At 50.0% G+C, this 12,118-nt stretch overlaps 1 protein-coding gene across 1 annotated transcript in view; it reads left to right on the forward strand.

Moving 5' to 3' along the window:
• The window catches only part of LOC121273096 (osteoclast-associated immunoglobulin-like receptor), a 28,709-nt gene extending 16,911 nt beyond the window's left edge, over nucleotides 1–11,798 (forward strand). Inside the window, exons 6-8 of the mRNA XM_041180061.1 lie at nucleotides 4,936–5,235; nucleotides 7,392–7,514; nucleotides 10,250–11,798. Of these exons, the coding sequence (XP_041035995.1) occupies nucleotides 4,936–5,235; nucleotides 7,392–7,514; nucleotides 10,250–10,308 (482 nt within the window). The 3' untranslated portion in view covers nucleotides 10,309–11,798. The remainder of the gene's footprint in view (nucleotides 1–4,935; nucleotides 5,236–7,391; nucleotides 7,515–10,249) is intronic.
• Nucleotides 11,799–12,118: the final 320 nt, after the last annotated feature.

The following is a 12,118-nucleotide window of genomic DNA, read 5'->3' on the forward strand; positions in this document are numbered from 1 at the left end:
CCTACAGCTGTTGTCCCCGACTCCCTACACCTGTTGTCCCCGACTCCCTACAGCTGTTACCCCGACTCCCTACAGCTGTTGTCCCTGACTCCATACAGCTGTTACCTCAACTCCCTACACCTGTTATCCCGACTCCCTACACCTGTTGTCCCCGATTCCCTACAGCTGTTGTCCCCGACTCCCTACAGCTGTTACCCCGACTCCCTACAGCTGTTGTCCCTGACTCCATACAGCTGTTACCTCGACTCCCTAAAGCTGTTACCCCGACTCCCTACAGCTGTTACCGCGACTCCCTACAGCTGTTGTCCCCCACTCCCTATACCTGTTGTCCCCGACTCCCTACACCTGTTGTCCCCGACTCCCTACAGCTGTTGTCCCCAACTCCCTACACCAGTTACCCCGACTCCCTAGACCTGTTGTCCCCGACTCCCTACACCTGTTGTCCCCGACTCCCTACACCTGTTATCCCGACTCCCTACACCTGTTGTACCCGACTCCCTACACCTGTTGTCCCCGACTCCCTACACCTGTTATCCCGACACCCTACAGCTGTTGTCCCGTCTCCCTACAGCTGTTACCCCGACCCCCTACAGCTGTTATCCCAACTCCCTACAGCTGTTACCCTGACTCCCTACAGCTGTTACCGCGACTCCCTACAGCTGTTGTCCCCCACTCCCTATACTTGTTGTCCCCGACTCCCTACACCTGTTGTCCCCGACTCCCTACAGCTGTTGTCCCCGACTCCCTACACCAGTTACCCCGACTCCCTACACCTGCTGTCCCCGACTCCCTACACCTGTTGTCCCCGACTCCCTACACCTGTTATCCCGACTTCCTACACCTGTTGTATCCGACTCCCTACACCTGTTATCCCGACACCCTACAGCTGTTGTCCCGTCTCTCTACAGCTGTTACCCCGACTCCCTACAGTTGTTACCCCCACTCCCTACAGCTGTTTCCCCAACTCCCTACAGTTGTTACCCCCATGCCCTACAGCTGTTACCCTGACTCCCCACAGCTGTGTCCCCGACTCCCTACAGCTATTGTTCCGTTTCCCTACAGCTGTTACCCTGACTCCTTACAGCTGTTGTCCCCGACTCCCTACAGCTGTTGTCCCCGACTCCCTACAGCTGTTAGCCCGACTCCCTACAGCTGTTGCCCCTGACTCCCTACAACTGTTGTCCCTGACTCCCTACAGCTGTTACCTCGACTCCCTAAAGCTGTTACCGCGACTCCCTACAGCTGTTGTCCCCCACTCCCTATACCTGTTGTCCCCAACTCCCTACACCTGTTGTCCCCCACTCCCTACAGCTGTTGTCCCCGACTCCCTACACCAGTTACCCCGACTCCCTAGACCTGTTGTCCCCGACTCCCTACACCTGTTGTCCCCGACTCCCTACACCTGTTATCCCGACTCCCTACACCTGTTGTACCTGACTCCCTACACCTGTTGTCTCCGACTCCCTACACCTGTTATCCCGACACCCTACAGCTGTTGTCCTGTCTCCCTACAGCTGTTACCGCGACTCCCTACAGCTGTTGTCCCCCACTCCCTATACCTGTTGTCCCCGACTCCCTACAGCTGTTATCCCGACTCCCTACACCTGTTGTACCCGACTCCCTACACCTGTTGTCCCCGACTCCCTACACCTGTTATCCCGACACCCTACAGCTGTTGTCCCGTCTCCCTACAGCTGTTACCCCGACTCCCTACAGTTGTTACCCCCACTCCCTACAGCTGTTTCCCCAACTCCCTACAGTTGTTACCCCCACACCCTACAGCTGTTACCCTGACTCCCCACAGCTGTGTCCCCGACTCCCTACAGCTATTGTCCCGTTTCCCTACAGCTGTTGCCCCTGACTCCCTACAGCTGTTGTCCCTGACTCCCTACAGCTGTTACCTCGACTCCCTAAAGCTGTTACCCCGACTCCCTACAGCTGTTATCCCGACTCCCTACAGCTGTTGTCCCCGACTCCCTAGAGCTGTTGTCCCCCACTCCCTACAGCTGTTAGCCCGACTCCCTACAGCTGTTGTCCCCGACTCCCTACACCTGTTACCCCGACTCCCTACACCCTGTTGTCCCCGACTCCCTACACCTGTTGTCCCCGACTCCCTACACCTGTTATTCCGACTCCCTACACCTGTTACCCCGACTCCCTACAGCTGTTGCCCCTGACTCCCTACAGCTGTTGTCCCTGACTCCCTACAGCTGTTACCTCGACTCCCTAAAGCTGTTACCCCGACTCCCTACAGCTGTTGTCCCCGACTCCCTAGAGCTGTTGTCCCCCACTCCCTACAGCTGTTAGCCCGACTCCCTACAGCTGTTGTCCCCGACTCCCTACACCTGTTACCCCGACTCCCTACACCCTGTTGTCCCCGACTCCCTACACCTGTTGTCCCCGACTCCCTACACCTGTTATTCCGACTCCCTACACCTGTTGTCCCCGACTCCCTACACCTGTTGTCCCCGACTCCCTACAGCTGTTACCCCGACTCCCTACAGCTGTTGCCCCTGACTCCCTACACCTGTTACCCCGACTCCCTACAGCTGTTGCCCCTGACTCCCTACAGCTGTTGTCCCTGACTCCCTACAGCTGTTACCTCGACTCCCTAAAGCTGTTACCCCGACTCCCTACAGCTGTTATCCCGACTCCCTACAGCTGTTATCCCAACTCCCTACAGCTGTTACCCCGACTCCCTACAGCTGTTGTCCCCCACTCCCTACACCTGTTGTCCCCGACTCCCTACACCTGTTTTCCCCGACTCCCTACACCTGTTGTCCCCGACTCCCTACAGCTGTTACCCTGACTCCCTACAGCTGTTACCCCGACTCCCTACAGCTGTTACCCCGACTCTCTACAGCTGTTACCCCGACTCCCTACACCTGTTACCCCGACTCCCTACAGCTGTTGCACCTGACTCCCTACAGCTGTTGTCCCTGACTCCCTACAGCTGTTACCTCGACTCCCTAAAGCTGTTACCCCGACTCCCTACAGCTGTTATCCCGACTCCCTACAGCTGTTATCCCGACTCCCTACAGCTGTTATCCCAACTCCCTACAGCTGTTACCCCGACTCCCTACAGCTGTTACCCTGACTCCCTACAGCTGTTATCCCGACTCCCTACAGCTGTTATCCCGACTCCCTACAGCTGTTGTCCCCCACTCCCTACACCTGTTGTCCCCGACTCCCTACACCTGTTTTCCCCGACTCCCTACACCTGTTGTCCCCGACTCCCTACAGCTGTTACCCTGACTCCCTACAGCTGTTACCCCGACTCCCTACAGCTGTTACCCCGACTCTCTACAGCTGTTACCCCGACTCCCTACACCTGTTACCCCGACTCCCTACAGCTGTTGCACCTGACTCCCTACAGCTGTTGTCCCTGACTCCCTACAGCTGTTACCTCGACTCCCTAAAGCTGTTACCCCGACTCCCTACAGCTGTTATCCCGACTCCCTACAGCTGTTATCCCAACTCCCTACAGCTGTTACCCCGACTCCCTACAGCTGTTACCCTGACTCCCTACAGCTGTTACCCCGACTCCCTACGGCTGTTATCTCCATTACATGAACAGCTTGTCTCAGGATTGGGTCCCCAGCTCCCCGCACCCCCCCTTATCTCAACACCTGGTCACTTCAGGCCCCACAAAGTGCCCTCTCGAATGGGTTTTCAAAACTCTGGGCCTGATCGTTGGTGGGCCTCTCAATAACTTCCTGCCTCCTCTGGGGAGAGGCATCACCTGACCATTCTCAGTCTTTGAGTATCCGAGCCGCCTCTGTTCACCCAAACAGGTAAAGAGACTCCCCCATCATTCACCCCTTTACCTACCACAGCCTGGGGCAACAGCAGAAGCGTTATCTGACTAGTCTAGTAAGTTCCAAACCATATTATTAAACCATTGAACAATCTGCTTAACATCGTGTAATTATATGTATGAAGCTTGCAACCCAATCGATCTCAGAGAATGCAGTGTTAAGGATGGATGCATTTTGTAGGGAAGGGGTATATAAATGTTCACTACACTGCTTCCTGGGATAGGAGGCTGTGCTAAGAGGAGAGATGTAGTAGAATGGGCCTTTGCTTCTTACAGTCAGAAGGATGAGAGGGTATCTGATTGAAATGTAGGCACTGCTGTGAGGGGTTTTGACAGTGTTGGTTCTGAGAGACTGTTCTCCACCTCCGCCACACCCACCTCCATCCCGGCTGCAGAGTCCAGAACGAGAGTGATAGGGGTGCAGGGCAGCAATCTCAGGATAAAGCTTCGGTCCATTTCAGGCTCACCTCACCAGAAATTTATTCTCCCCGACGGCTGTGAATCCTTGGAATGCACGGCCCCAGAGAGATGTGGATGGCCACTTTTTGAGTACATTCAACATGCAGAGCCATGGATTATAGGCTCCTAAGGGAGCGCTCGTGTTTCTCGCCTCATCCCAACAGACAGCACATCCGACAGTGTAGCACTCCCTCAGTACTGACACCGGGGTAAGTGTCGGCCTGGATTATGGAGCTCAAATCCAAGAGTATATACATCTCCCTCCGACAGTGCAGCACTCCCTCAGTACTGGCACCGGGGGGAGTGTCGGCCTGGATTATTGATCTCAAATCCTAGAGTATATACATCTCCCTCCGACAGTGCAGCACTCCCTCAGTACTGGCACCGGGGGGAGTGTCGGCCTGGATTATTGATCTCAAATCCTAGAGTATATACATCTCCCTCCGACAGTGCAGCACTCCCTCAGTACTGGCACCGGGGGGGAGTGTCGATCCGGTTAATGCCGATCAGGCTCTGCTCACGATACTGGGCTACCAGGCACTAAGCACGAAAATCCACTAAATACAATAATCTGCCTTTCTCACATTCCATCAGGGCATAACTCACGGAGCTCCCTCAGTGTGTTGTAAGTGATTAAGTTTCAGTCTGTTCAATTTCAGATACACTCCCTGTGCCCCACATCACGGTGGAGCCACCCTCTGGGGTGGTCGGCAGAGGGGTCCCCTTCCGACTGAAATGCACGGGATCAATTCTCCGCTCTGGTGGCCGTTTCAACTTCTACAGGGATGGTGAGGGGGAGTGGGCAGTGGACGTGCATGGATTTGTCCAGTCTGCCTCCTGCACCATCAATGGGATGAATACAACTGGGACAGTGAATTACACCTGTGGCTACGCGAGAATAGTAAAGGAGACAGTCTATCCCTCACCCCGCAGTGACCCGGTACAGGTCACCGTGACAGGTAACGTACAATCAATTAACATTGAATGTCAATATTACTGTTTAACTGGGAAGCATGGAGGACTGTCTGAAGGACATTCTTGGGAGTTCAAAATGACACAGAGGTGTTACTGGAATGGGGCTGAGGGAGGGGGTGCAAGTGGGAAGTGAAATTCAAGGCAGTGCAGTGTGTGAAGTGACATATTTTGGTAGGAAGAACATGGAATTGGATACATGCTTCAAGAGGGCAGAAGGTTGCTTGCAGCTGGGGTAAAGAGCATTGGTGGAGTGTTGGGGGGGTGGGGGTGGGTGTGGGTTGGATGAATTGAATCGCTCTTGCAGAGGGACAGCAGACTTGACGGGCCGAATGAGCTGCCCCAGTTAGGGAAAGCATTGACATTCACACACCTCTGCCGTTAGCAGTCGAATAGCGGTATTGTCAGTCGGCCAGCATTCCGGAGACTGGTCAGGCGCTAGCTAGATGGGGTAGGAAAACCCCATCTGGTTCCCTCATGCCCTTTAGGGAAGGAAATCTGCCCTCCTTGCCTGGTCTGGACTACACGTGACTCCTGGCGTACAGCCATGTGGTTGGCGTTTCTAAAAAATCAAGGAGGGCAATTAGGGGCGGGCAATAACTAGTGACCCAGTCGGCAAGGCCCACAATCCATAAGCGAATATTAAACTAAAATGAGAGTAATGAGGCTCTTCACATTCAATCAATACAAGGGAAGTTAATGGTTCTGAAGCTGTGACAGCTAAGATAGCGGAGGCCAAGATATCAACTGTGGAACTTCTGCTGAGAGGCAGTGCACTGAATTCCATTCAGCAAAGGGTTTGTCACCACCCCCACCCCACCCAACGCCACACCTCCCAAACAACCCTCAGTATTGGCGATTCCATCTATTGCTGTGTCACTCACCGAACAGGAGGGTGAGAATTGTAGGGGCTGGAGGAGGTTACAGAGATTGGGAGGGAGGGGGGTGAGGTAGGGATTTGAATAGAAGGATGAGAATTGTAGGGGTTGGAGGAGGTTACAGAGATAGGGAGCGAGGGATTTGAACAGGAGGATGGGAATTGTAGGGGCTGGAGGAGGTTACAGAGATAGGGAGGGAGGGGGTGAGGGAGGGATTTGAACAGGAGGATGAGAATTGTAGGTGCTGGAGGAGGTTACAGAGATTGGGAGGGAGGGGGTGAGGGAGGGAGTTGAACAGGAGGATGAGAATTGTAATGGCTGGAGGAGGTTACAGAGATAGGGAGCGAGGGGTTCGAGGGAGGGATTTGATCAGGAGGATGAGAATTGTAGGGGCTGGAGGAGGTTACAGAGATAGAGAGGGAGGGGGCGAGGGATGGATTTGAACAGGAGGATGAGAATTGTTGGGGCTGGAGGAAGTTACAGAGATAGGGAGGGAGGGGGGTGAGGGAGGGATTTGAACAGGAGGATGAGAATTGTAGGATCTGGAGGAGGTTACAGAGATAGGGAGGGAGGGGGTCGAGGGAGGGATTTGAACAGGAGGATGAGAATGGTAGGAGCTGGAGGAGGTTATAGAGATAGGGAGGGAGGGGGTCGAGGGAGGGATTTGAACATGAGGATGAGAATTGTAAGTGGGGCAGAAGGTTACAGAGTTAGGGAGGGAGGGGTCGAGGGAGGGATTTGAACAGCAGGATGAGAATTGTAGGGGCTGGAGGAGGTTACAGAGATAGGGAGGTGGGGTGTGAGAGACGGATTTGAACAGGAGGACGAGAACTGTAGTGGATGGAGGAGGTTACAGAGATAGGGAGAGGGAGGCGAGGGAGGGATTTGAACAGGAGGATGAGAATTGTAGGGGCTGGAGGAGGTTACAGAGATACGGAGGGAGGGGGGTGAGGGAGGGTTTGAACAGGAGGATGGGAATTGTAGGGGCTGAAGGATGATACAGAGATAGGGAGGGAGGGGAATGAGGTGTTGTGGAGGTATTTGGAATGGAGGATGCTATCTTACAGTCCCTGGATCAGGTTACAGAGATAGGGAGTGAGGGGGAAGTGAGGACCACATCAGGAGGATGAACATTGTAGGGGCTGGAGGAGGTTCTAGAGAGAGGGTGGGGCGGGGAGGGGGACAAGGAGGAGAGGTCGCACTAGTCTTGCTCGAGTGGAGTGTGAATAACAGGTTAATGATCTTCTCTTTTCATACCCTTCTAGGTGACAATGTAATAGACCATGTATCTGAAATCCGTTTATGCCTTCTCGTCTTTGTCCTCGTTGGGATTGGGATTATCCTGGGAATAGAGTTTAACCAGTGCAAGTCAAAGAAGGATGTTGATGGTATGTTTGGAGATATGTTCAATCGCTACAATATTTCATGTTAGACTAAAGAGAGTTAGGAAGCTATGTTACTTCGGCCACCATGTTATCAATAGATATATTTACACCAAAATATGCCAACAATGTGACTGATGGCCGTCAGGATGTTCGAAGCACAAGGTCCAGTTAGACATTCATCTCCCAGACAAAATGAATAGGACCCGCACATCATTTTGTCACTCAACCCCAGAGCGCAGGCAATGAAGGCTGCAAAGGGACAATGATTGGGTGAGAGGTGAACTTCAAGTGAGCTGTTCCCAATTAAATTCCACATGAAAAGGATTCAGGACTCTCCAGTTGCCCTATTCCCCCCTCAACCGCATCCAAAAGAAAATATCGCTCACTTTAATCGGCATTTCGTCATGGCCTCATTTCACAAGCCAGCCAAGATTCTTCCACAGGTAAGAACCCTCCACATTACCTCTCCCCAAAATATGGGCCAGCAGGCAAACAAATCCTGTTTGAGACTCATCCTGTTTCAACGCTGTCATCACAGAGCCACTTATTGCATCGCTTTGCCTATTCGTCTACTCCCAATCGGGGGGGAGGGGAGTTCAATCCCATTCAAACAGCAATTCCTGCTGACGGAATTGGCCCATTGATAATCTTTCACATGAAACCAATTAAACCAAATCAACAAAATTGGGATAAATCAGGCACAGCCCCTAATTCAGGTCAGCTGTAAAACCAGGAACATTGGCCCATTAATATGAAATAAGCTCTTAGAGGGAGATAATCTAACCAAGCGTGGCTACGAGTTTTAACACTTTTCGAGGCAAAACCAATTAACCTCAATCTGACGAAATCAGGGATGAATTAAAAGGCAGCCCCCTTAAAGAGAAACTGCAAGGAGGAAAGACTAAATTCAAAAGGAAATTTACAAACATCAAACCAAAATGTGATCAAAGGGGGATGATACAGCAGCTCAGCCCCAGCATTGCTCACTGAACACTGAAGGGCTATGAGTTGTAAATGCATAAAAGACTGTAATATAATTAATATGATGATTGCTAAGATGAAGACATTGCCTGTGATTCATCAAAGATCAAGTTTAGCATACTTTTTTTTTGCAATCCTACATCACAACATGTCTGACACAGAAATCTTGCTTGCCTGATCCAATGGTAACAGCATTGCTTTGGTATAGGCTACTTCAACAGTGCCAATCGGTTGTGGTTGTTGGAGGTTAGTCATCTCAGCTCCAGGACATCACTGCAGGAGTTCCTCAGGGTTAGTGTCCTCGGCCCAACCATCTTCAGCTGCTTCATCAATGACCTTCCTTCCATCAAAGGGTCAAAAGTTCGCTGATATTTGCACAATGATCAGCACCATTCCCGACTCCTCAGATACTGAAGCAGTCCATGTCCAAATGCCGCAAGACCTGGACAATATCCAGGCTCAGGGCTGACAAGTGGCAAGTAACATTCACCCCACACAAGTGCCAGGCAATGACCATCTCCAACAAGAGAGAGTCCAACCATCACTCCTTGATGTTCAATGGCATTACCCACTGAATCCCCCAGTTTCAACATTCTGGGGTTAGCCTTTGACCAGAAACTGAACTGGACCAGCCATATAAACAATGTGGCCACAAGAGCAGGTCAGAGGCTAGGAATCGAGTGATGAATAACTCACTTCCTTACTCCCCAAACCCTGTCCACCATCTATAAGGCACAAGTCAGGAGTGGGATGGAATACTCCCCTCTTGCCTGGATGAGGTCAGCTCCCACAACACTCAAGAAGCTCAACACCATCCAAAGCAAAGCAGCCCCGCTTGATCGGCACCCCACATCCACAAACATTCACTCCCTCCACCACCGATGCACGGTAACAGCAGTCTGTACCATCTACAAGATGCATTGCAGGAATTCACCAAGGCTCCTGAGACAGCACCTTCCAAACCCATGACCAGTGACCATCTAGAAGGACAAGGGCTGCAGGTAGATGGGGACACCACCACTTGGAATTTCCTCTCTAAGTCACTCACCATCCTGACTTGGAAATATGTCAGCTGTTCCTTCACTGTCGCTGGGCCAAAATCCTGGAACTCCCTTCCTAACAGCGCCATGGGTGTACCTACACACAGGGACTGCAGCGGATCAAGAAATCAGTTCACCACCAATTTCTCAACCGAACTAGGGATGGGATATAAATGCTGGCCCAACCATAGAAGCCTACATCCCTTGAATGAATAAAAAAAGAGCAACATTTATATCCGAAGTTTGTTTCTGTATGTAATTTCACCAGAAGGGAATGGCCTGTCATTTTGCGAAGCAGGAGCTGTAAAGGAAAATCTCGCACATACAAATGTGTTAATAATCCTAGAACGTGATTAGCGACATTGCCTGTAGTCAGTCGATGAACACAAACTGTTGTGCATCTGACACAAATGGATTGGGCCAGGGAAGGAGCTTAGAATTTCATGTCACCTCGCGACCAATGTTTGCATCTACCTCAGGTCACCGACAATTTAAAACGGAATGGGAAACCACTATCTTACTCTCAGGCACTGCGATTCTTCAAACAAATATCTGAGTCAAAAGCAAATGAAATGTAAATTAGTTTCTTTTTCGAACCAGACAACTTTCAATATAATGTAGCTATATAGCCCATCCATGTCACTGTGATTTTCAATGGCAGTGCATCACTTGCCACACCAGGTTTGTTGCTAACCCTTCATTCTCTTTCCTTGCCAGGCTGTGTTGTGAATGAAAGATGTGCTGAGGTAACAGGCAATGAAGAGACTGCAGTGTGAGCATTTGACATTTAAGATATCCTATCACTATTTTAACAAAGGAGTGATTATGATAACAACAACCACAACAACTTCACCTCATCTCTCCCTATGCCAAGGAACTGAATGTGTTATTTCGGTTTATTTTCGAACTGCTTGTTTCAAACTGTTATTTGTCTTCACTCACATGTATTTATATATCAGATTTTAGCCAGCAAAGCACATTCAACTATTTATGTAACATGTGTTCTGGTGCGTATTGAGATATACTAGGCCACGAGATACAGGCGAGATCCCAGAGGACTGGATGTCTGCCAACACGGTAACATTACATATAAAGGGAGCAAGGTGCTTGACTTTGGTGGTGGGAGAATTATTGGAGACAATTCTGAAAGACAGGAGAAATTGTGAGTTAGCAAGACACGGATTGGTCAGGAATAGTCAGCATGGTTTTATTAGGGGAAGATCGTATCTTGTTAAATTAATTTAATTTTTCTGAGGAAGTAGCTAGGAGGATTGATGAGGGTAGTTTAGTGGATGTCGTCTACATGGGTTTCAGTACAGTATTTGATAAGGGCCTACATGTCAGACTGGTCAGGAAAGTGGGATACAGGGGAAGGGGACAGGTTGGATCTAAAATTGGCTCAGTGACAGGAAACAAAGGGTAATGGCCGATGGATGTTTTTGCAAATGGAAAACAGTTTCCAGTGGCGTTCCACAGGGCTCAGTGTTGGGTCCCTTGCTGTTTGTCGTACATACTAATGATTTAGGCATAAGTGTGGGAGGCATGAATAGCAAGTTTGCAGATGACACAAACATTGGCTGTCTAGTTGATAGTGAAGAGGATAGCTGTCGATTCCAGATTGATGTCAATGGTTTGGTTCAGTGGGTGGAGAAGTGGCAAATGGAGCTCAATTCGGAAAAGTGTGAGGTAATGCATTTTGGGAGGGCAAACAAAGCTAAGGGATACTCACTACATGGGACCTTATTGAGATTGATGCCCTGGTTTATGCCGTCTAAGTGGGAGCGACGTTTTGAAGAGAATTCCATGGTGAGTTCTTCAAATGTGGATATTGGAAACCATCGTGAGAAAGACAAAGTTTCCTTGAAACGGATTGGCTCAGAATGTAACACATGTTTGGGTGCGTTAATGAAATGCCAACCCAATCTGGTTTGGTCTGGTCACATCTATCACTTGTTTTCATGCGCCTGACAACAGTTCACCTGTTTAGTCACACCTGCCTTATACTTGCCCTTTGTTTATCTGTCTGAATGAGCATGTGTCTGTAAAGATGTTGCTGGGGTAAAGGAGTAATGTGATATTAATCATTTTCTTGTATTGGTATTAACATCCTTCCAATCTTTTCGTCTGCTGTAATATAATTCATTTTTACTGTTTATTATTATTTTTTTTAATTTGTGTTAATAATTCATCAACAGATTATTGAGTTTGTTCGGCAACTTTCTACCACAGTTTTCCAGGGAAAAAAAATAAAGTTAGAATCTATCGAGCCATGTTTCAATCCATGGTCTGACTTATTCAGTATTAACTTCAGTTGGGATCCAAATGCAATGTCAAATCAATGGGGCCAAGGGATGTTTGTTGCTCTAAACAGCAGAACAAGCATTAGTGCAGCAAAGGGCTCGCTGTTCTATTATGTTTCTGTTCAACCACTTTGCTGATGTATATTGTCGTACTCCACGTTAGCTTTGAGTGTTCAATTCCGACCCCGGGGTGCGGACAGGTCCTATCTCAGCACTGGGACACCTGAGTGTGATGACAACAAAAGTTTTTAACCACACACACAACACACACAGACAGACACGCACT

Source organism: Carcharodon carcharias, chromosome 39 (assembly GCF_017639515.1).
Source record: "Carcharodon carcharias isolate sCarCar2 chromosome 39, sCarCar2.pri, whole genome shotgun sequence".
In the NCBI taxonomy this organism is placed as follows: domain Eukaryota; kingdom Metazoa; phylum Chordata; class Chondrichthyes; order Lamniformes; family Lamnidae; genus Carcharodon; species Carcharodon carcharias.